The sequence below is a fragment of the Ascaphus truei genome, chromosome 2, assembly GCF_040206685.1.
Source record: "Ascaphus truei isolate aAscTru1 chromosome 2, aAscTru1.hap1, whole genome shotgun sequence".
Taxonomy (NCBI): Eukaryota; Metazoa; Chordata; class Amphibia; order Anura; family Ascaphidae; genus Ascaphus; species Ascaphus truei.
The window spans coordinates 50,706,682-50,728,796 of NC_134484.1; the positions used below are offsets into that span (position 1 = coordinate 50,706,682).

Consider the following 22,115-nt stretch of genomic DNA (forward strand, 5'->3'; position numbering starts at 1 on the left):
ACAAAAGATTGGCCATGCATTTTTGTAAGAATGTGGTCTCTTTCAGTGCACTTTAAATATGAATTTTAGCATCCATTCATCAATGTTTCTAAGGAGTAGTTGTTAGTGGCTAATACTTCTACTGGTTAGATTACTTTATTCTGAATTAAAGCAGTATACTGAAAATTAATATTGATATGCTGTAATCTAAATGTGTTCATTTTAGAAAATAAGCCTTAGAGGCAGTAAACACGTCTGCCATAATAAACTGATCTGGTACTCTGTGCTGTATCTTAAGTCTTTACTGTAGTTTAAGTAGCATGTTCTTTAGCATAAATAGCCCCTAGTATTTAGGAAATTAAATGTTTATTCCCACAAGGAGTATATATTTCTAAAATAAAAATGATGTAACTAGTATACTGGTATTCATATGTTTTCGTTTCCCTGTTCCCCCTAGATATGGTCCGGAAAAAGAATCCCCCTCTGAGAAACGTTGCGAGTGAAGGTGAGGCACAGATAGTGGAGTCTGCTGCAAGAGAGAGAGAAGACATTGTGAGGAACAAGGAATTAATCACAGAGCAGATGCAAGAAAACATTGAACAATGTGATTCGGTGGAACATAACAGTGAGGGTAATTGTTTTCATGATCAAGAGCCTTCTTCCAGCTTTAAAAGGGGCTCTGAAAGCTTGTTAAGTGAGAAAGCTGTCTTTACCTATAGGCACATTAAAGGCAGAAATGCTTCTTCATATCCTCCCGATGAGATGACAGACAGAAATAGGATGGCTTTCTCCTCTGCAGATAGGGCAATTTGTGAGCCCTTGAAATCACCTCTAAAATCAGATGCGGATGAAACCCAAGAATTGGTCTCTACTGCATCTGGGGATGCTTTGGAGGCAAGAGAAGAAAATGATATGTCACCAAGGGCTACAGACTACACGATGCAGAGTGTTAAAGTAGACTGTCAAAGCTCAAGTCCAGCCTCGGTGGCCTCAGAAAACCTACAAGTGCCTTCAGATGGGGGTGCAGGGCTGAACAAATCCCAAGCTGATATGTTGGTAAATGACAATTCAGATTCAGCACCTTTGTCTCCAGAGCTTCAGGATTTCAAATGCAACATCTGTGGGTATGGTTACTATGGGAATGACCCCACAGATCTGATCAAACACTTCCGTAAATACCATCTAGGCCTACACAACCGTACAAGGCAAGATGTTGAACTTGACACCAAAATTTTGGCACTTCACAACATGGTACAGTTTAGCCAATCCAAAGAGTTTCAGAAGGTGAATCGTTCTGTGCTTTCAGGTGTTCTACAGGACATCAACTCCCAGAGGCCTGTTTTGCTAAATGGAACATATGATGTGCAGGTTAGTATGTTTATGTTAAATGTTAGTTTTGGGGATAGAAATCTGCACACGGTATAGGAAATTTGTGTACATTGCGCAGTTAGTCACATATGTAGGGGCCTATTTAAATGATCTATTTGCCACTTCAGTCCCCTCCATTGTATTCAGCTGTAAACAAAGGAAGTACAGTATATATTGATGAGCATTCATTCCCTTGTGCAAACAAAAGTTAATTTTATCATTCGAATGGGTGACTTGTACTATTAAATCATTTACAGATTGCTCCCATTCCGAATTTATACTTTTGTATACGATCCCATACTCCATAATGCAGGAATTGAAAAAAATGCATGACCAAATGATAACATTATTTTGTATAAGACGACATTTAAATGATGGTACATCATTTTGTATAGATAGCCATTAAACTAGCCATCACTGTACATACAGTACAAATGGTAAATGTCTCGAAGTTATAATGTAGAAATGTATCAGTAAAGGTCTAGCCATCGATTACCAAATGAAGTGTGTGATCTACAGTGATGTGCAAGCTTGTGCTAACGTACTACTAGATTTATTATGTCGATTTGCAGTAAAAATCACAAATATGGCAGCACATGCCAGAAAAATAATATTGATAAGCTACTATTTTAAATTAATGGGAACTTCTAATTACTTTCTGACAAACAACCAATTTTCTGGTAAGGTTTTTGGACAATCTTTTTTTTTTTAAATTGGCACGTTGGGGAAGATGGATTTTAATAATTGTTTCATTAACAGTGCTGGACAATTATGGTTCTACATTTGAAGTTTTAGCCATGCAAAATACTTTTCCCAGCTGCTCACATGCCATTATTTTACACACAATAGTACACCAACATGTATCTGTACACTGCATTGTCGGATTCTTTTACTAATTGAGTGAATGATGGCGCTTGTGAATGGAGTAGGTGTGTTTTCTCCATGTATCACATTCTTACTGCCCCTGCAGCCCCTTTGATTTTTGCTAGCATTGTCAACTTCTCTAGAGCAGGGACTCTCAACACCAGTCTTCAAGACCCCCCCAACAGGTCAGGTTTTAAGGGTATCCTAGCGTCATCACAGGTGGCTTATTCAGAGGCTCAGTCAAAGACTGAGCCTCTGATCGTGCCACCTGTGTTAAAGTAGGAACTGATTGAGCCATCTGTGTTGAAGTAGGGACTGATTGAGCCTCCTGTGCTGAAGCTGGGACTGATTGAGCCACCTGAAGCAGGGATATTCTGAAAACAGACCTCATGTGGTGGTCTTGAGGACTGGAGTGCTGCAGAGTGTGTGAAAGCTGTACACTGCTGCAGAGTGTGTGAAAGCGTTACTTTTTCACTTTGGTAGGAATCACTTTACTCAACCTAGGGAGATTTGGACAGCACTGATTTAGAGTCTCCGAAACACAGACAAATACGAGCTCGGGAAGAGAGGAGTCAGACAACAGGGCTGCTGCTTCCACACTTCAAAGTTTATTCAGTTGTGCCCCGACATTTATACAAAAAACTAAGGGCATGTTAATACATAACATATCATGTTTTACAATGAGAAATAACAAGTTTCTGTAGAGGTTATGTATCTGTGTCTTTGGACAAAGCATTAGTAAATCACTACATCTTGCTTATGTTTGGTCAGCAGTTTCTACTTCTACATTACAAAGAGAAATACAGGGAATGTTTCTCAAGAGCTTGCAGCTGTATTGTTTGGGACACTTTACTGCTCTTGTACTATTGTATAAAAAAAAACTGAGAACAACAGAAGTAAATAAAGATTACAACTAGCATAGTGAGTTAATTCTCTCAGTACTGGAACAGCCCGTATAAGAAAGATAAAGCTAGCAGATTTTATGTTCACCCTTTCAATCCCTGAGACTTGTAGAGCTGACATATAATTTTAACCTCTTCAATTCCCTCCGTTTGTTCTAAAAGAACAACCATTTGACCAAACCCATTTATTCTTCTGCTCACCACTCAGGAGAGGAAAACCTCCCAGGGGAAGAAACCTCCAAAAGACCATGGGCTTGCAGAAACCTATCTCTTACTAGGTATCTCGTGTGATGATTAGAGATGAATATATGGGTGGTCTGAGAGAAGCGCAAAGGTTGGCATCTCTCCCTGTGTTGCATATAACAGTCAGTTAGTCTCGCAATCAGTCCCCAGATTATAGCTATTATAATAGATAACCACATGGCAAGTATTAGGAGCTTGCCGACGGGTCCAGGATGGGTGGATGACGGGAACCAATTTGGTGTGGTCTTCACACGGCTTGCATGTATCCATGTTGGGCTGTCTTCTGTCAAGATTGCAGTACGGGTGATGGCGATGATAGTGGTTGGTTTGCCGAAGGGAGGATCCAGCATCTTGTTTTTGAACAGTTGCTTGACCAGGACCGTGTCACCTGGTTTGAAAGGGTGTGTTGGCGTACCTGTGGGACAAGGAAGAGACATAGATACATCACCATAGATGCCATTCAACTTGTCAACAAGGTGTATTACATATTCCTGTATTATACAATTCAGGTTGCCCTTTGTTTTTGGTACACCATGAGTCTTTGTTCATGCATTAAGAGTCATAATGTCAGGTGGTTTAGTAATCGACTGGTCGCCCACAGTCATAAATGGCATTGTAACAACAGTGTCAACCTGGGCTGAAGGTGCCACATAATCGGCTATGGTTTGTAAGAGACCTCTAGGACTACTCATGGTCGACAACTTATCACTGCTCTTTTGAGGGCTGACTAACTCAGTGAGACCAGTTTTAGAAGCAGCCAGTTGCTGAGCAGCTTGTATTTTAGCTCGGGTACCCTCACTAACAGAAGTGGAGAATATTTGTTGCGTACCCGAACCCGAAGGGGGTGGAGGGGTCTCGCTGCGACTCACAGTCGGACTGGGGTCAACACGGGGTGTTATTGCTAATAAAACATCCTCATCCGAAAAAGGTTCCTGAGATAAACTAGTGTTCAGGGAAGATATATAAGGAGGTGGAGGTGCGGAGGACACAATTTTATTGAGTGACATTTTACACCCGTAGGGGGCAATTTTAACCCATGCATTGGCAGATTCCCGTATATATTTCATATTCCACTTTGGGTTGAGACCAAACCACAACCAGTCAGGATCCCCTAGACAAGTGCCTCTGAGCATCAACATATGAAAATCATCAAAGGCACCGTCTCTTGGAAACGGACTAGTAGAACCCATTGCTTCAGTCCACCCAGACAAATTGTCCACAAACGGATCAACATAATAATCTCCGACAATCTGTACAACAAATTATTTGGGGCTTTGACCTGGTTTCCGTCTACAAACGGTGACCTGTCCTACATTTTTATTTTTCTTAGTCTTTTTGTTAGTTTTATACTTAATAAACTCTGGTTTACCTCCCAGATTTTTACTAGTGTTAGTACCCATAATTAGTTTATATTAAAATGAAATGATTGCAATACAAAGGAAACTTATACAGAAGATCTAAAAGAAAAAAACTTATCACTGTAATTTTAACACTTGTGCTCTACAATACAATACTTATACTCTACAATACAACACTTATACTCTATAATACAGCACTTATACTCTATAATACAACACTTATACTCTATAATACAACACTTATACTCTATAATACAACACTTATACTCTATAATACAACACTTATACTATATAATAAGTCTGCTGTGTCCGGGTTGAGCGTAAACCAGTCTGATAAACAACAACAATCAGGGACTGATTGCAGTCTGATAAACAACAACAATCAGGGACTTTATACCCGTAATTGGTATCAGGGACTTTATACCCCTATAATATCAGGGACTTTATACCCTTTATAACCTATCAGGGACTTTATACCCTGATATCCTACCAATAGGGATCCCCAGAGGGAAGGCAAGAAACAATAAATTAGCGTATACTCACTGACCCAGTGGAGATCCCACCGCTTGCCACCAACTGAAAGTGTTACTTTTTCACTTTGGTAGGAATCACTTTACTCAACCTAGGGAGATTTGGACAGCACTGGTTTAGCAGTCTCCGAAACACAGACAAATACGAGCTCGGGAAGAGAGGTGTCAGACAACAGGTCTGCTTCCACACTTCAAAGTTTATTCAGTTGTGCCCCGACATTTATTCAAAAAACTAAGGGCATGTTAATACATAATATCTTGTTTAACAATGAGAAATAACAAGTTTCTGTAGAGGTTATGTATCTGTGTCTTTGGACAAAGCATTAGTAAATCACTACATCTTGCTTATGTTTGGCCAGCAGTTTCTACTTCTACATTACAAAGAGAAATACAGGGAATGTTTCTCAAGAGCTTGCAGGTGTATTGTTTGGGATACTTTACTGCTCTTGTGCTATTGTATAAAAACAAACTGAGAACAACAGAAGTAAATAAAGATTACAACTAGCATAGTGAGTTATTCTCTCAGTACTGGAACAGCCCATATAAGAAAGATAAAGCTAGCAAATGTTATGTTCACCCTTTCAATCCCTGAGACTTGTAGAGCTGACATATAATTTTAACCCCTTCAGTGTGCATCCTATGTCTTGCTTTTTCTCTTTGGAACCCCCTTTGTTTTTGGCCAATCCAGGCCCATATTTTATTCTTCTATACATTCTACTCCTTCCCTTGTTCCTACCACATTAGAACCCTTCCCACACTCCCCATACTTTGTTCCAGATTACACCACTCCCATCATTTTCCGTACATTTTTCCCTGCTCACATTTCCATTCAGCTCTTCCCCCTCTCTTCAGGAATTGGTTTGCTCTGCTTCTCATCGCCTTCAAGCTGTGTTTCTGAACTGCAAGAGGCTGAAATGGATTGATGAGCAGCATTGACAACCAAAGGTTAGGCACATTAGTATTTCCATCTTGATACAATACTAGTGGCCATACAACCCTGTTTTAGAGAAAATGCAAAAAATAAGGATCTGTAACCAACACTGATAGAGGATAACACATTAAAATACATTTTCCCCAAACCTACAATTCTTGCATTCTGACAACCGCTGAACCTCAGACAGAAGTTAATCAACAAAAAACGTACTAATGAACTCAAGGATGCTGAGACTGGTATAAAACTATGCTACACCACACACTGCAAACGTTGCAAACATATATGCGAGAATCCCACAGCCAGTCACACAACTAGAACCTTCAGTATTAAAGGATCTTAATGTTGCATGTAGTATATATAATTCAATGTTTGAAATGCGACCAAGGATGCAATATTGGTAAAAAAAACTACAAACCAGTATGAACTTGCACAGACACAAAATAACACACCATGCATGAACAAGAAGATACTTCGCTCCAGTGGGATATAATTTCTCACAACTAGATCATTCCATAAATGATTGAAAAATTGTGAATCTTCAAAGGGATGTTTAAAAACAGCAAAGGACGAAAAATATTGGAACTCAAAATGATAATGCTCTTTAACACGAAATAAAAGGGACTTCATGCCTATTTGGGGTTTCTTACACATGGTCAGAAATTGTTATAATTTTTTTCCTGTCCCTCTGACAATCTTACACCTGGGGTGCTCAGGACGTTAATCGCTAGGGACCAGTGACTCACTTCATTTAGACCTCTGGATATCTGTCCCTGACCCAGCAGTGGAGGGCGGCCCCGGTGGTCTGAACCCAGAAGTTAGGTCCCGCCGGAAGTCGGACCCTACTTCCTCTTTACTGGGTGGGCTCTCCTCGACTGCCGGGCAGGACTCGGATGGCCTTTCACTCCTCGCTTAACAGGTAGGGCCACAGGAGGCAGAGAGTATGGAGGTGGGGGGGAGTAAGTTTTTTTTAATTATTTTGGTTTTAGTGGTGGTAGATCACGTTAGGAGAAGGCTGGCAAAAGTATATCCTAGGTACCTTAAGTCTGAGCACCCCTGTCTTCCACCTTCCCTGCCACTGAATGCTTGGGTTTCCATGCACTCCATGTTTCTCACTGTCCCTTTCATCCATGTTTTGCTCTGTCTGTTTAGTGACTGTTCCTACGCACCATTTTTTCATATTTTACTGCATTTGTTTGAGATTATCGTGGTTATCTGGGTTTTCATTGGTGTTAAAATCAGTATTGCTTGACCTTAGGAAGAGAGTAGGATTCTCAAGATTTGTTCTAAATTATCAATTGTTAGTCCAAATAAAAAAAAGGTACCACCTAGTACTGAAGTACTATTTTTTTTGGCACTAGCTTAACTGGACTTCATTAATCTTGAATTAATTTTAATCAGTGTTAATTTTAAACATCTAGCTGAGAGCTTCTTGGGATTTCAAACAAAGTAAAGTAATGATGCAGCACTCATGTGCTATTGTTTCTCAAGAAAAGTCTCATCCAGGACCAAAATGCTGACAATAAAGCACAGATTAGCACATGCGTGAGTGCCTGCATCATGACTTTACTTTGTTAATACTGTATGTAAAGCAGTCTTGAGACAGGTGCTGGACCATTAGCCAGGCTCCAAAGACATCACCCATTTCCCATGATCGTCTTAATACTGAGTGTGGTCCCAACGTGTAATCCCGTAGGGAGTCTTTTAGATTTTAGCAATAGTTTATGCAGTAAATTGTACATGTACACGTCTTTTTTTTTTTTGTATTGGGAAAAGCCTTATGGCACTGATAATTGTCTGCTCTTTCAAATGCTATGTTTAGTACAAAACTTTTTTTTGTATTTGTATCTTTAGATGCACAAATAAATGTGTACACTGCCTATATGGTATATTAAGATGAGGGAGGCCATGCTATTGCCAGAGGGTTTTACAGTAACATTGTGAATCTTTAAAACAACCCAAATGTTTGAAAATCCAGATGTATATATGGGTCTCTGAACAAACCTTTTGGCCCATATTTATTGAGAAGCGCTATTGTCCTTAATGTCCTTAAGACATTTTCCAGTGCTGGAAGGTATCTTCTGAAATAGCGCCACTTAGTAAATATGGACCTAAATCTTTTACAGTGCATTAAATATGCATAGCTATGTCAATGGGAATAAGTGTTTGTTGCAAAAGTGTTCAAAGTAACAGGATTTTTTTTTTAACCCTTCCAGATTCTAGAATGAAAAAGTATACATTTTGTATGTGCTCAAAATTGATATAACATACATGGTAGTCGTAACCAGAGCCAAAAAAATAAAAAATATGGCATTATACAGGCATCCCTTGATATATGGAATTTCGCAATAATGACATTTATAAATTAGGGAAGAAGTTCGATATACAGAATGTTAAACTCACATTTATGGAATTTTGAATCTCTAAACTTAACATTTGGGGGGAATCGTACAGTGCATGGTCTGTCATTGTCCTAGCACAGTTCATACGCCTCTAACTCACTTGTGCACACTTTTCATACTGAACTGGTTTCCCCTCTTTATTTTGACAATTATTATATTTTATCATACAATTATTGATTTCCCAATAAATATGTGCTTAAAAAAATGTTTGCAGCATTTTTAAGTGTGGTTTTATAAAGTCTTGGGGCCACCTCCCCCGTACCCCCTCTTCCTGTAGGAACGCATCTCCAGTTATATATTGGAAGTCAATGGGAGAATAGGGTTCCATATACGGAATTTTACTTCATGGACAACTTTTCAGCAATGTATCTGTTCCGTATATCGAGGGATTCCTGTACTGTTAAAAGCAGCCGATCTTTTTAGCTTTACTTTAAAAGATCTCCTGTTGCCCTAAAGTAATTTAATTTTTTTTTTAATCTGATGCTGCGATCAAGAGCTTTGTGAAGTTTAATATCAAGTGTTAAGGGCAAAATGTGTCCCCTAAGTAGCCTGTGCAGTCTGAGGTTACCATGGTAACCTCAGATGCTAGAAATGAAGGAAACAATAATTTTTAACACGAAAACAAAAACCAAAAAAAAAAAAGGAACCGGAAAGGGCTCAGAGGAGAAGATGCTAATAATGAGTTAAACTACTAGGCTTTTGTAGAGGATTGCTGCTTTATGTCGGCTGTCCCTTGCGGAACCAGACCAGAATACTTGTCCGGTGGACATAATATGGCCATCCAGAGCAGCTTCACTTCAGCAGCTAAGCTTCATGTCAGCTGGAGGGGATTTCTGCTTTAAAGTAAATCAACGTAAATCACGGAGGATCAGCATAAATACATGAAATCAAACATTTAAATTCCTATCAGCTTTCATTTCAAATAAGTAGTTTATTATGCCAATGTAAAATTAATATAGAAGGTGACTTAGTTCGTAAGATTAATTCATGCGGGTTATTTCTTATGATAAATGAATTATGCTAGTTCAAATATTTAAGAGGAGCATCGTCAATTTCCACTGTAAAGTAAGATTTGTATTTTTCCCTAATGTAGAAAAGATAATAGGATTAATTTTGTGAATGCACAGATCTTTTCCCTCTATCCATGATTTAGATTGTTTCAGTGCACGCATATCATTTCTCCTTATATCTTGCGGTTTATGAAGAATATTATACAAAATTGGCTGTTTCATTAAAAGGACTTTTAATTTTTTTGGTGAATATACAAAATAAGTAATTTCACAGTCTTATTTAATCAAAATGTTTTTACATCTACTTAATGTAATAGATGGTGCAATTTGTTTTATGTTTGCATGTTTCATCTTATTATTTTGCAGGTTTATGACCAAAAAACACAGAAAAACAGGAATCTCCCAAGATAACATAGGACTCTACAAACAGTCTTTTGTAGCAATTTTTAATTATTTTTAGGACTGCAGAGAATGCAGCGTTTCAGGTCCAAACCGGACTTTTCAGCAGGTTTATGTGCCAACACTTTTAGAAACTTTCTGTTTAATAACTGCCTTTTGTGAAAGCTGAAAAGCTGATTAAGATTTTATTATGGTAAACATTTGAAAACGAACCAGTGTGTGTGTCTGTGTGTCTGTGTGTCTGTGTGTTTTTTGTTAGATAAAGATTAATGATATTGATTTATACATTATATGTGGCCTGTGGCCTGGTCCCAGACCGCAGGGCAACGTGTGGCCGTCTGGTCACCGGTGCAATAACACTACTAACATTAATTTAAAGAGTCCTTATCTGGAGCTTTTCTCTACACTCTCCACTACAATGGCTCAGGGCCTAGCTGGGCCTTAGGGGCAAGTTCTAGGCCTAACCCAGGGAAGCACTGCTTCCTGGACACTACCTACTCGTTGCCTCCTCCGTTAGGACTCATCCGCGGGCTCTCAGCCCACAGAGGATATCCTGTTTTTCCTGCTGTTAGAGCCCTATTGGCTCAGACTGCCCCATGTGGTATTTCCTAGAGAGGATCCTGGGACTTGTAGTCCTGCGCTGCATTTGCAGAGCCACCTAAGATGGCCGCTGCACTTCTCACACTGCGAATCTCACTGTTCTGCGCATGCACGACGCCCAAAATAGCCGCCCCCACACTCCCAATCTGCGCGGAGCTCCGGCGGCCTCCGATCAGCCAGGCAACTCCCCCCCCCGCACCGGAAGTAAGAAAGGGGACTCGGCTACATCCTCCTCCTGGTGGAAAATCCAATGTCCCGCTTGGGAACAACATATGCAACTTTTATATAAGGAAAAATGCATATACATACATACAACTTAACCAGGTTAACACACCTAAACCAGATTGAACAGTTCGTTGAGAATGGTCATTAAAGAGGCAAACCTGCTCCGAGACAGCTGCTGAGATTTATAGTGAGGTGCCCCTAACGAATCATACGCCAATCTCATTGGAGGGCGTCTCACTCTTTGACTCCTATGAGTCTCTTCTCCGACGTCGTCTTGGGTGGAGAGGCTACCATCGGCTTGAAGCCCTGGCCCTCTCATAAAGTGTGCAACTGGAGTTACATAATCTCTAGTGGGGATGAAACACGGACTCCTTGGGTTGAGTTGTCGGCTTTTCGAAACCACTGGGGAGAGTGCAGGGGGGACAGGCCCCTTACCCGCTACTTTTTCTGGTGGTGCCCACCAGCCTTCATTTGTAGTGGCAGAGGTTCCTTACAAAGGATCCTGAGTATTTTCCGTCACTGTATCCGGGATTTCGCTGGTCTCCTCCGATTCACTTGCCGGCACTACTGAGGATGGTTCGGGTTCACTTTCTCCCACTTGAGAATAGGTAGCAAGGGATTTCGATGCCAGACCCTTACCCTTCCATCTACATCTGGTATACAGGGAGGACCGGCATCTGTGACGCTACCTCAAAAGGAGCTTCTCGCTAGCGGTCCGCTAACTTATGCTTTCCCAGTATTCTGCAGGAGAACTGCATCTCCGGGCCGAAGTTCTCGATGGCGGACCTTGTGGTCATACCTCCGCTTGTTGTTCTCATTCAGCTTGACGGTGGCCTTTTCCCCCAACAGATACGCTCGAGGGAGGTTATCCTGGAGCCATTGCACATATTTATAGTGCGTCATATTCGGTACCCCATCAGTGGATACTCATAGACGAATGTCCACAGGTTGTCGTGCCTCTCTGCAGAACATCATGAAATACGGTGTGTACCCTGTAGAATTATGCCTGGTGCAATTGTAGGCATGCACTTGTGGCTGGATATTCTTGCTCCAGCTGTCCTTCCTGGAGCCCTTCAGAGTGCCTAGCATATCCAGGAGAGTTCGGTTGAACCTTTCCGGCAGGGCATCTCGTTCAGGATGATAGGGAGTCGTACGAGACTTCTCGATGTTGAGCAGTTTTAGAAGCTCTTTAATTAACTTGCTCTCGAAGTCTCTCCCCTGATCAGAGTGCATCCGATTAGGTAACCCGTAATGAATGAAGTACTTATCCCACAGTACTTTGGCACTGTGAGAGATTTCTGGTCTTTAATAGAGAACGCTTGAGCATAATGTATCAGGTGTAATGGTCTGTCACTACCAGGACATTCCCAATACCCTTTGAGTCTGCCTCGATGCAGAGGAAATCCATGCAGACTAGATCCATGGGACCAGAGCTATTTAAATGGCCCATTGGGCTGCTTTTGTAGGCAATGTTTTTCGCTGTATGCACCGAAGACACCTCCGGCAATGGTGCTCCACGGATTCCCACATCTTTGGCCAGAAGAACCTATCTCTAACTAGCCTGAATGTTTTGTCCACTCCGAGGTGTCTGTGATTATCGTGCAAAGATCGTAGGAAAGTGTACTGCAAACTTCTGGCAGGACAAGTTATTTCCTATCGGGATGGTTGTGGTAGGGGATAACTCGGTAGAGGAGGCCACGGTCTATGTAGAACAGCAACCGTGTCGGTGGGAGCCCGCTTCACTAAGGAAGGGTTGTTCTCTTGGATGAAATGGCATATGGACTTACCACCGGATCTCGCATCTGGTGTATCACCAACTCTTTCCATCTCATGATGGTATCTTGCGTGATAGACATGCCATCGGGATGACAGCATGCTGCTGGGAGTGCTTTTGACTGACATCTCAATTAGTCCACCACTCTGAGTTCGTAGAAAGCGATCTTATTCTCCACCATCGCCGCAGTTGAGCACATTGCCGTATCCTAGGGTCTGGGATTTCTTCCCATAGGCATCGTCTCGCGTTGCACTCAGTCCAGGCTTTCTGGACAGAGCATCAGCTCTGATGCTCAAGGGCTTGTATTTTAGGGTAAACTGATAATTAGATAGGGCAGACAACCACCTGTGGCCGGTGGCATCCAATTTGGCGGAGGTCAAAATGTAGGTCAACAGATTGTTGTCGGTCCGTACCTCGAAGGAGACCCCATACAGCTTATTGTGTAGTTTATTGACTATCGCCCACTTGAGGGCTAGAAATTCCAGTTTGTGAACTGAATAGTTTTGTTCACTCTGTGTCAAGCTGCGACTCACATATGCTACTGGGCGGAGGCCAGCAGGGAATTTTTGATGTTACACGGCTCCCAGCCCGTTGATGCTAGCATCCACATGCAGGATGTTCGGCTGCTCCTGATCTGTATAGGCCAAGACAGTGGATTCCGTGAGGCTTTTCTTGAGCCTTGTGAATGCCTTCTTGCAGGCAAATGTCAATTTGCCCCGAACGGTGCTCGCAGGGTTACGGCTTTTTGCTGAGGTTCCTCGGGGTAGATTTTCAACAGGTTATTGTGGACTTTGGCCTTGCTGGATTACCCCTCTATGAATCTGTGGTAGTATCCGCAAAACCCCAGAAATGATTGTAGCTCCATCACGTTATCTGTAAAACAAATATAATCACTGCGCTTCTCCATGTAAAGAGCATGCAGCTAGTGAAGGAAATGGCCATACAAATGTGCAAAACAGAAAGTGAATCCCTGCGCTTCTCCCATAGGGATTCCCCATTGATTCCCATCACGTTATCTGGTCTGGGCCAGTTCACTATGGCTTCGACCTTAGCGGGTCAGTAGCCACTCCTTCTGCGGACACTAAGTGGCCTACACAGTGTCCAGGGACAACTTCAGGCCTTCTTTTCTCAGGCGATCCAGAACCTTCAGAAGGTGTTCTTCATGCTGTTCTAACGTTCTTCTGAACACGATGATATCATCCAGATAAACCAGACATTCCCGGGGATTCATATCACCGATGGTCTTTTCCATTAACCTCTGGAATGTCGTAGGTGCGACACAAATGACTTGCGGCATCCTGATGAACTGGTAGAACCCGAGAGGGCAGACAAACATTGTCTTCTCCTGGTTTTCAGGGCTCACAAGTACCTGGTAGTATCCAGACCTCAGGTCCAGCACGCTGAACCACTGACTGCCTGATAAGGCACTGAGGATTTTTTCAATCCGCTGTAAGGTATATTGGTATATTGGTCAAGTACCGTGCGGCGGTTCAGGGTGCAGTTGTCCACGCATAGGCGAACAGACCCATTCTTCCGCACTACCATGATAGGAAAGGCAGAGGGGCTACGGGACTCCGTTACGGTAACGTCTTCATCTCCTTCAGGACGTCCCTCATGTCCTTTCCATCTCTGGGAGCTATGCGCCTGGAACGCTCCCGGAATGGCGTGGCGTCATTCAATCAGATCGTGTGTTGAGCACTCTTGCTGCAGCCCACATCCATCTCACTGGTGGAGAACACATCCTGGCGCTCTGCCAATTTGTCACTTATCCGTTTGTTCCACTCCACTGGCAAGGTCGATTCCCCGAAGTCGAACTACAATCCGGTAGGGGCTTCTTGTATGTTAATCGCTTTCGCATGAGCCAGGGGTTCTATTGGCGAAACCGGGTATATCCGATCCAGTGCTTGCCTGATGTCAAACCGTATAGGGTAGGGTGGGATATTCTGTATGGCCACCTTGAACCGGCAAGGAAGTGCAGACTTCCACTCTTTCATTTCTGGTACCACCTTGAACCCGCTCTTGGCATCCTCTTCGGGCGTGCTCTCTTCTGAAAAGTACCAGTCAGCCTTGTTACAGTAGGTAAATTATTGGAGATGCGGAAAAAGCAGAGGTATTAAATCTTTTCTTTGCCTCTGCATTTACCAGGGAGTAATCATTGGCAAAAATAGTGCCACAGGAGGAAGCCACAACCTCTATTTTCACAAACAATTGGTTAACTGAGGAAGAATTGCATAGGCGGCTTGATAAAATTAAAGTAAATAAAGGACCGTGTCCTGATGGCATGCTGTACATACAAGAGTTCTTAAAGAGCGAAGTTCAGTATTAGCCAAACCATTACATTTAATATTCAAAGACTCCATTTCCATAGGCTCAGTACCACAAGATTGGAGTAAAGCAGACATGGTGCCTATATTTAAAAAGGAAACTAGCTCACAACTAGGGAATTACAGAACTGTGCTGTAAGGTTGTAGTCAATAGTTTGGAAGATTCTTGAAGGTTTAGTATGGGATAATAGTCAGGAATACCTAATGAATATCAACATTATTAATAATTGTCTTAATAGATTTATGAAGGATAGGTTGTGCCAAACTAATCTTATTAGTTTATTTGAGAAGGGAAGTAGGAGTTTAGACCAGGGTAATGCAGTTGATGTGGTCTACTTAGATTTTGCAAAGGCTTTTGATACGGTGCCACATGAGGTTAGTGTACAAGATAAAGCAAATTAATCTCAGTAAAAAATATTTGCACTTGGATTGAAAATTGGTTGAAGGCTAGACAACAGAGAGTTGTCAAATGGAAACTTTCCAGGCTGGGTAAGTGGAGTACCTCAAGGATCGGTACTGGGATCCTTGCTTTTTAAATGGTTTATTAATGACCTTGAGATTGGCAGAGAGAAAAGTCTCCATCCTTGCTGATGACACCAAATTCTGTAAGGTAGTAAAATCAGAGCAATATATTATTTCTCTCCAGATGGACATGGATAGACTGGAAACTAGGGCAGTAAATGGCAGATGTTTAATACAGATAAATGTACAGTTTAAAATCAGGCCAGTCCTTGATGGAGAAGGATTTAGGGATTCAGAAGGCTTGGCAATAGGGCCCAATGACAAGCAGTAGCTGCAAAGGCCAAAAAGTATATCCCCCTCTATAAAGCATTAGTAAGAACACACCTTGAATATGGAGTACAGTTTTGGACACCCCTCCATAAAAAAGACATTATGGAACTAAAAAAAAGTGCAGAGAAGAGCCATCAAATTAATCAAAGGAATTGAAAAACTGACAAGCTAAATTAGATGTGTTTACATTAGAAAAGAGGTGTCTAACGGGATATATAACTATTTGCAAATACATTCAGCATCAATACACGGATCAATACAATAAATATTCATCCTAAAGCCAGTATAGATGACATTGGGTCATCCCCTAAGGTTGGGGTTTGAGATTATCAGCAACAAAGGAAAGGGTTCTTTACAGTAGGGCAGTTAACATGTGGAATTCATTACCCATGCAGGCTGTGATGGCAGATACAATAGATATCTTGAAAAAAAGGTTGGACATCTTTTTAGAAAGGCATGGTATACAGGTATATACCAAGTGAATAAATATTGGAATTATGTTGATCAAGGAAGAAATCGTATTGTCATTATTTGGAGTCAGGAAGGAATACATTTTTTTCCCCTTATTAGACATAATTAGATAATGTTTCACTGGAATGTTTTGTTTGCTTTCCTCTGGATCAATATACTGTAAGTACAAATATAGGATACATTTAACATAGGTTGAACTCGATGGACCTATGTCGTTTTCAACCTCATCTACTATGAAACTATGTAAATAGGTTTCCGGCTTTTCCAAACTGTTAAAGACTATGCAGTCTCACAATTATTAAATATTTCTTATGCGTCTAAGGTAATACAATACTACATGTAAGCTTAAGGCAAATGGTAGGTTTGATTTTGCGATTCAAAATATATTAAATATTAAAGGTGCAGACCCTCCCAAAGTATTTTTCGTGAAAGACCTGGGAGTGCAAAATAATAAAATGCGTATGGCACCATGTTTTATTGTTTACACTTCTATTTAGAGCAGGCCTGCACAACAGGCGGCCCGCATGCGGCCCGCCCGCACTCACTGTGCAGCCCGCGGCGGCTTTCCCCCTCCTCCTTCCTCACAAGTCCGCTCTCCCGCTCTGCACACTCCCCCCCCCCTCCCGAGTCCGCTCTTAGGACTGCAGGGTAGGAGCGCGCACTAGCAGGCACCTCCGTGCCTGCTGCTTTCTAGAGCGAGAGCGTTCCTGCAGTCCTGCCTGCTCAACCGCCACAAGATTATGTGAGGTACAGGGGGGGGGGGTTATTTGAGGTACAGGGGAGGTTATTTGAGGTACGGGGGGGGGTATTTGAGGTACAGGGGGGGGTTATTTGAGATACGGGGGGGTTGATGTGAGGTGCGTGGGGGGTTGATGTGAGGTGCAGGGGGTTAATGTGGGGTGCAGGGGGGGTTGATGTGAGGTGCAGGGGGGGTTGATGTGAGGTGCGGGGGGGGTTGATGTGAGGTGGGGGGTTGATGTGAGGTGCAGGGGTGGAGAGGGATGTGTGTGGTGTGCAGGGGGGTATTGCGTGTTGTTTGTGGAGGGGGACTATTGTGTGTGGGTGAGGGGGAGAGATGGGGGTATGAGAGATAGATGGGGAGTCTCGCATAGGTTGATGATGAGGGGTGCTGGGGGAGATATATGAACATGATGAGGGGTGCTGGGGGAGATATATGAAGATGAGGAGGGGTGCTGGAGGAGAGATGATGATGATGATGATGATGATGATGATGATGATGATTTTACCCATCCGGCCCAAATCTGTTTTCCTTTGAGCAGTTCGGCCCTTCTCACTTAACGAGTTGTGCATAGAGCCTACATTGTACACACTGAAAAATCATCATTTGCTACAGAGAAAATTGTGGTCATGCCTTTAATGTGTTGCCAATGGGATTTTATGTGCATGGTAATTCTGTTTATTTTACCAGTACCTTTATCTGCCCAAAGAAATAGGTAGTATAACAAAACACCCAAATATAGTATGTATCAACATTGTTGTTTCTAGCAAAACTAGTCTACCAATTAAAGCAAGGACACAATCGGCAGTCTTTAAAGATAATGTTCAGAAGGTGAAAGCAAGAAGCTTAGAGTACATACTTGAAAACGAGAGGTAACTCTCAATGTATTACTTCCTGGTAAAATATTTTTATAAATAAATAAATAATAAATAAATGTAAAAATGTATATACAGTAGTGAACTATTTATTGTACGACCTCTACAACCTATACTAAGTTTCTGACGTACTGTTAAGATATGGACATTATGGAATTTGGGAGTAGACTAGTTTGTAGGAAGATTATTATTTTTTTGCTGATTAAAGCTTTTATAAGGATCGCTGCATAGACTCTGTACTTAAAACCTACAAAAGGGGGTGAAAATTAGCATTAGTCATTGCAACAGTATTATATTAGCGGTGCACCCCATCACTTTTGTTTACAGCTCCTTACTATCCTTTTGACTTGCTTTCCGTCAGACCACCATTATTTTTATTACACTTGAATTATACTAAACAATGCTTTGCAGATCCATCCGGCACTCTCGTATGGATGGGATGGAAACAGAACTGTAACACACAGAGATATATTCATTAAATTGCAATGATGCCGATCAGGGCACTATCACACTGAAACTCCTATTGAAGTGAATGGGAGTTTCTGTGCGTAGAGCCCCGATCGGCACCACTGTGGTCCCCACACAGTCCCTGATTTTTCCTTCTCTAACAGAAGGGCAGGGATATGGATAAATGGCAATAAGCAGCACTTTACCAACTTAGCAACAATACTTGACATGCCCAAGCTGATAGCACAAGGTATGCAGTTTAACAATATGATAATCTGCACAGTGTTGTAGGTTTGTCATTTCTGCTTCCTGCTATTTAAAGTAAAGGTGTATTTGTCTGTTACAAGCTTGTAATGTCTTTCTCTTTCCCTCGATCTAAAATTAAAAATTCCACCCGAGTTGCCATATCTCTGACACTCTAGTACAGGCCTGCACAACTGCAGTCCTCGAGGGCCGCAAACAGGCCAGGTTTTCAGGATATCCCTACATCGGCACAGCTGGCTCAATTAGTGGCTCGGTATGACTGAGTTACTAATTTAGCCAGCTGTGCTGAAGTAGGGATATCCTGAAAACCTGGCCTGTTTGCGGCCCTCGAGGACTGGAGTTGTGCAGGCCTGCTCTAGTATATTAATGTTTAATGTAGTCTGAAGAAATATGTAGTTCTGCTGTAAGTTTATTATTATTATTATTTTTTTATATATAATATTACTGGCAGGGTTTCTGATAAAATGCCAACATATTCAACATTGAATAGTGTTGTGAAGCCATCTTCAATATTTATTACACGGACTTAGTGGAGAATTTGCAGAGATGCTGCATGTCCCCCCAAACCATTACGTAATCATTAGAATATTAGTGGTAATAACTTTTCTAATATTCTAAAAGCATGTTATATACTGAACGTGGACGATTTAGACAGCACTTGGCAGATAAAACAGATCTGAGCCTTAAAGCTGCAGTTCAGACTTTTTTTTTTTTTAATTAATTTTTTTACTTCAATAGTTTCATGTGTGCAATATCTAATTACCTAAAGAACTGTATAGCTGCCAGTCAATTCGTTCTCCATGTATTGATTGGCAAAATTTGGTCACATAATTAGTGAAGGGATCTGTTTTTCTTCTGCTTCTGTCTCTCAGTGGAAGCTCATGAATATTCATGAGCACTCCTGCACTGACATGTGCTAGAGGGAGGGCAGGGCTGACAAAGGGGTGTGCCAGGACTTGTGACAGGACATGAAGGGGCAGTGCCTTAGCAAATGGTTGTTAAAATAGAATACAAGAAAATTGGTCTTTAAAAGTTGTTTTTTTAAAAACAGAAAATGCTAAAAGTATTTTTTTTCTTACTACAGAACTGATTTATTAAAAAAAACAAACATGCAGGATATTGACTGAACTGCAGCTTTAAGATGAGGCTGAAAGAGTGGTTATTGGCATAATTGTGCAGTGTGGTCTTCAAATAAGCTTCTCTGCGAGCATGGAAATAGTAATAATAATAATCAGAAATGGTAAAAATAGAGAATGTTGCACTTACAAAAACAGCTTCCTAACTACCAATTTATAGGAACATGTATCCAGTCCTTTTTCTCCCACTGGATATGCATCAAAATAAATCTCTAACCTTTTGGTAATGTTATGTTTATTTGCCTATTTTATATGCATAAACTTCCACTGTTTTTTTATCTAAATGTTTCCGTAAACCTTGTTTGTATAGTGATATATGTATAGCACCCACAATATGCTCAGAAGGCAAGATATCCCATTTTAGACACTTGAATTGTTTGCCTATTAAAGCAGCCGTCCAAGCTGCTGTTTTTTTATTGTATTTTTCCCTTTTAATATGTGCATCAATACAATCCACACAATGATAAGTAATTAGCTAAGTTGCCGATTTTTCTGATTGATCCGTTCTCCTGTGATCGATCGGCGAAATTTCAACTCGGGGGTTCACTAAATGGCCGTCAGTGCAGCAGAAGAGGACCAAAGAGGCAAAGTTGTGTGAGGAAGATCATGTGACCAGGCAGTCACTAGATACAATTGATGCACTGCTAGAGAGAGGGCAGGGCTCAAAAGGGTGTGTGCCAGAGCCTGTTTCAGAAGAGGAAGGGATGGAATTTTGTGAATGTTTGCTATAGAAACAAAAAGTGTTTGTTACATTATAATACATTAAAAATGTCATTCACAGTGGTAAAAAAAAAAAGCTACAAGTATTTTCTCATTTTAAGGTATTTGTAGACCTTGATTTTTTTTCAATTATGATATTTAATTACTAAATCAGATGGGTCCTTTTAGTCCTATTTATTTTTATTTTATGGTCAACTGTACAGTATTGTACAGTATACAGTTTTCGTACAATAAGAGAACACAATTAAGTTGATAACATTAACATTTTAAATAAGAGGAAAAGAGAATTGCTTCGTTTGTATGCTGCTATTCCACAAATTAACATTAAATGTTTTATATAGTATGAATGGTACTTTTAATATTGTTGATATAAGATACTTAAAGCTTAGTTAGTCGCATGTTGAACCCAAGTGAATGAATGGCAATGATATTTTTAATGAGTTACATTTCGTGATATATCTAAAAAAAAAAAAAAAACAGAAATATATGTAGCGCTATCCTCCCCTCCTCCACTCTCTAGTCATGTTAATTCAATCTAACTCAAGGCAGTGCTAACTCAACATGGCGTTAATTCTATGTCAATGAGATATACAGTGCAACGGCTGGTATTTTTGCATATGTTGGTTTTGCATATAATTTAGCTTTGTGGATATGCATTAACCGCAGCAAAAATAACGCTGTTAATGATTTAACGGTCCGTTATTAGCACTAAGAGTTACTGGACCTCTGTGAATCTGGGCCTACTGTATATGGGAAACAACATACTGTACAAATCCAGTATGTCTGGAATAAACAAAATGGCTTTGTAGTGAAAGCCCATAAACCATGAGCATTAGATAAGTATGGGACTCTTGGAAAGCAAGCATCTTGGAAATATCAAGCATAGTGTGGTAACCCTGAGAGTACCAGAAGTTCTGGAACCGCTACCATGTGACCATCTGGGGGTGGTTATCTCGTGGTCGTAACATGGCCTCCAGTGACGCAAGTGGATTAGAAAACAAATAAAAACGAAATGACTTTCCCTGAACCTCATAAGGGCCTCTAGAGTTCCCACCATTGCTTATGAAATATCAACAATGGTACCCTGAAGGTTAAAACTAAAATAGTTCGTACATTTGGAGATTTGTTGGGAACACAAGGGGTTAATATTTAAACTGCAGTAGTGCCGATTTTCGCATTATTGTATGGAAACCCCCATTGACATCCGTGTGAATTTCCACGCAATAGTACCCCGATCTGCATTATCGCAGGTTTAATGAGTAACCATCTCCCAAACCCCCCACCCCGCAGGGGCAGTTCTTGAAATTGGTCACTCTTTCATGATTGTTTAGCTAAAAGCTGATTTTTGGGTGGGGTTGCACCTTTCATGTGCATTTTTTGCTGCCTGTGTTTGTTCCTTGTGTTGTACGCATTGGATTATTATCCTTAATGTAAGTAGAATGCGAAGCGAGTACTTTTTTTTTTTGTATTCTTTTATAATCTTCAACAATGTAACTACATAAAGGAACAATTCACTTCATTTAACATATTTCCAACACTCCTTGTTACCTGCTTGCTGTGTGAAAGGCCAGTTGTTCTCCCTTTAAGGGCTTGTGAACTGATGACAACATTCATTGCGCGTTCCTGACATGACATTTTAAATGGCTAATTGACATTGTCCTCTGAACTGACAATTGACATTTCCAATGTTTGAAGTCTGCAATGAATCATAGAAAAATCATCCAAAATGATGTTTTATTTTATTTTTATGCGTTATCAGCTA

At 41.0% G+C, this 22,115-nt stretch overlaps 1 protein-coding gene across 4 annotated transcripts in view; it reads left to right on the top strand.

Annotated features, from left to right (window-relative positions):
- Window positions 1–22,115, top strand: part of TRPS1 (transcriptional repressor GATA binding 1) — a 254,142-nt gene that overhangs the window by 44,715 nt on the left and 187,312 nt on the right. For all 4 annotated transcript variants that reach the window (XM_075582406.1, XM_075582409.1, XM_075582407.1 and 1 more), the window contains one exon: window positions 437–1,347. In XM_075582406.1, coding sequence (XP_075438521.1) covers window positions 437–1,347 — 911 coding nt within the window. The remainder of the gene's footprint in view (window positions 1–436; window positions 1,348–22,115) is intronic.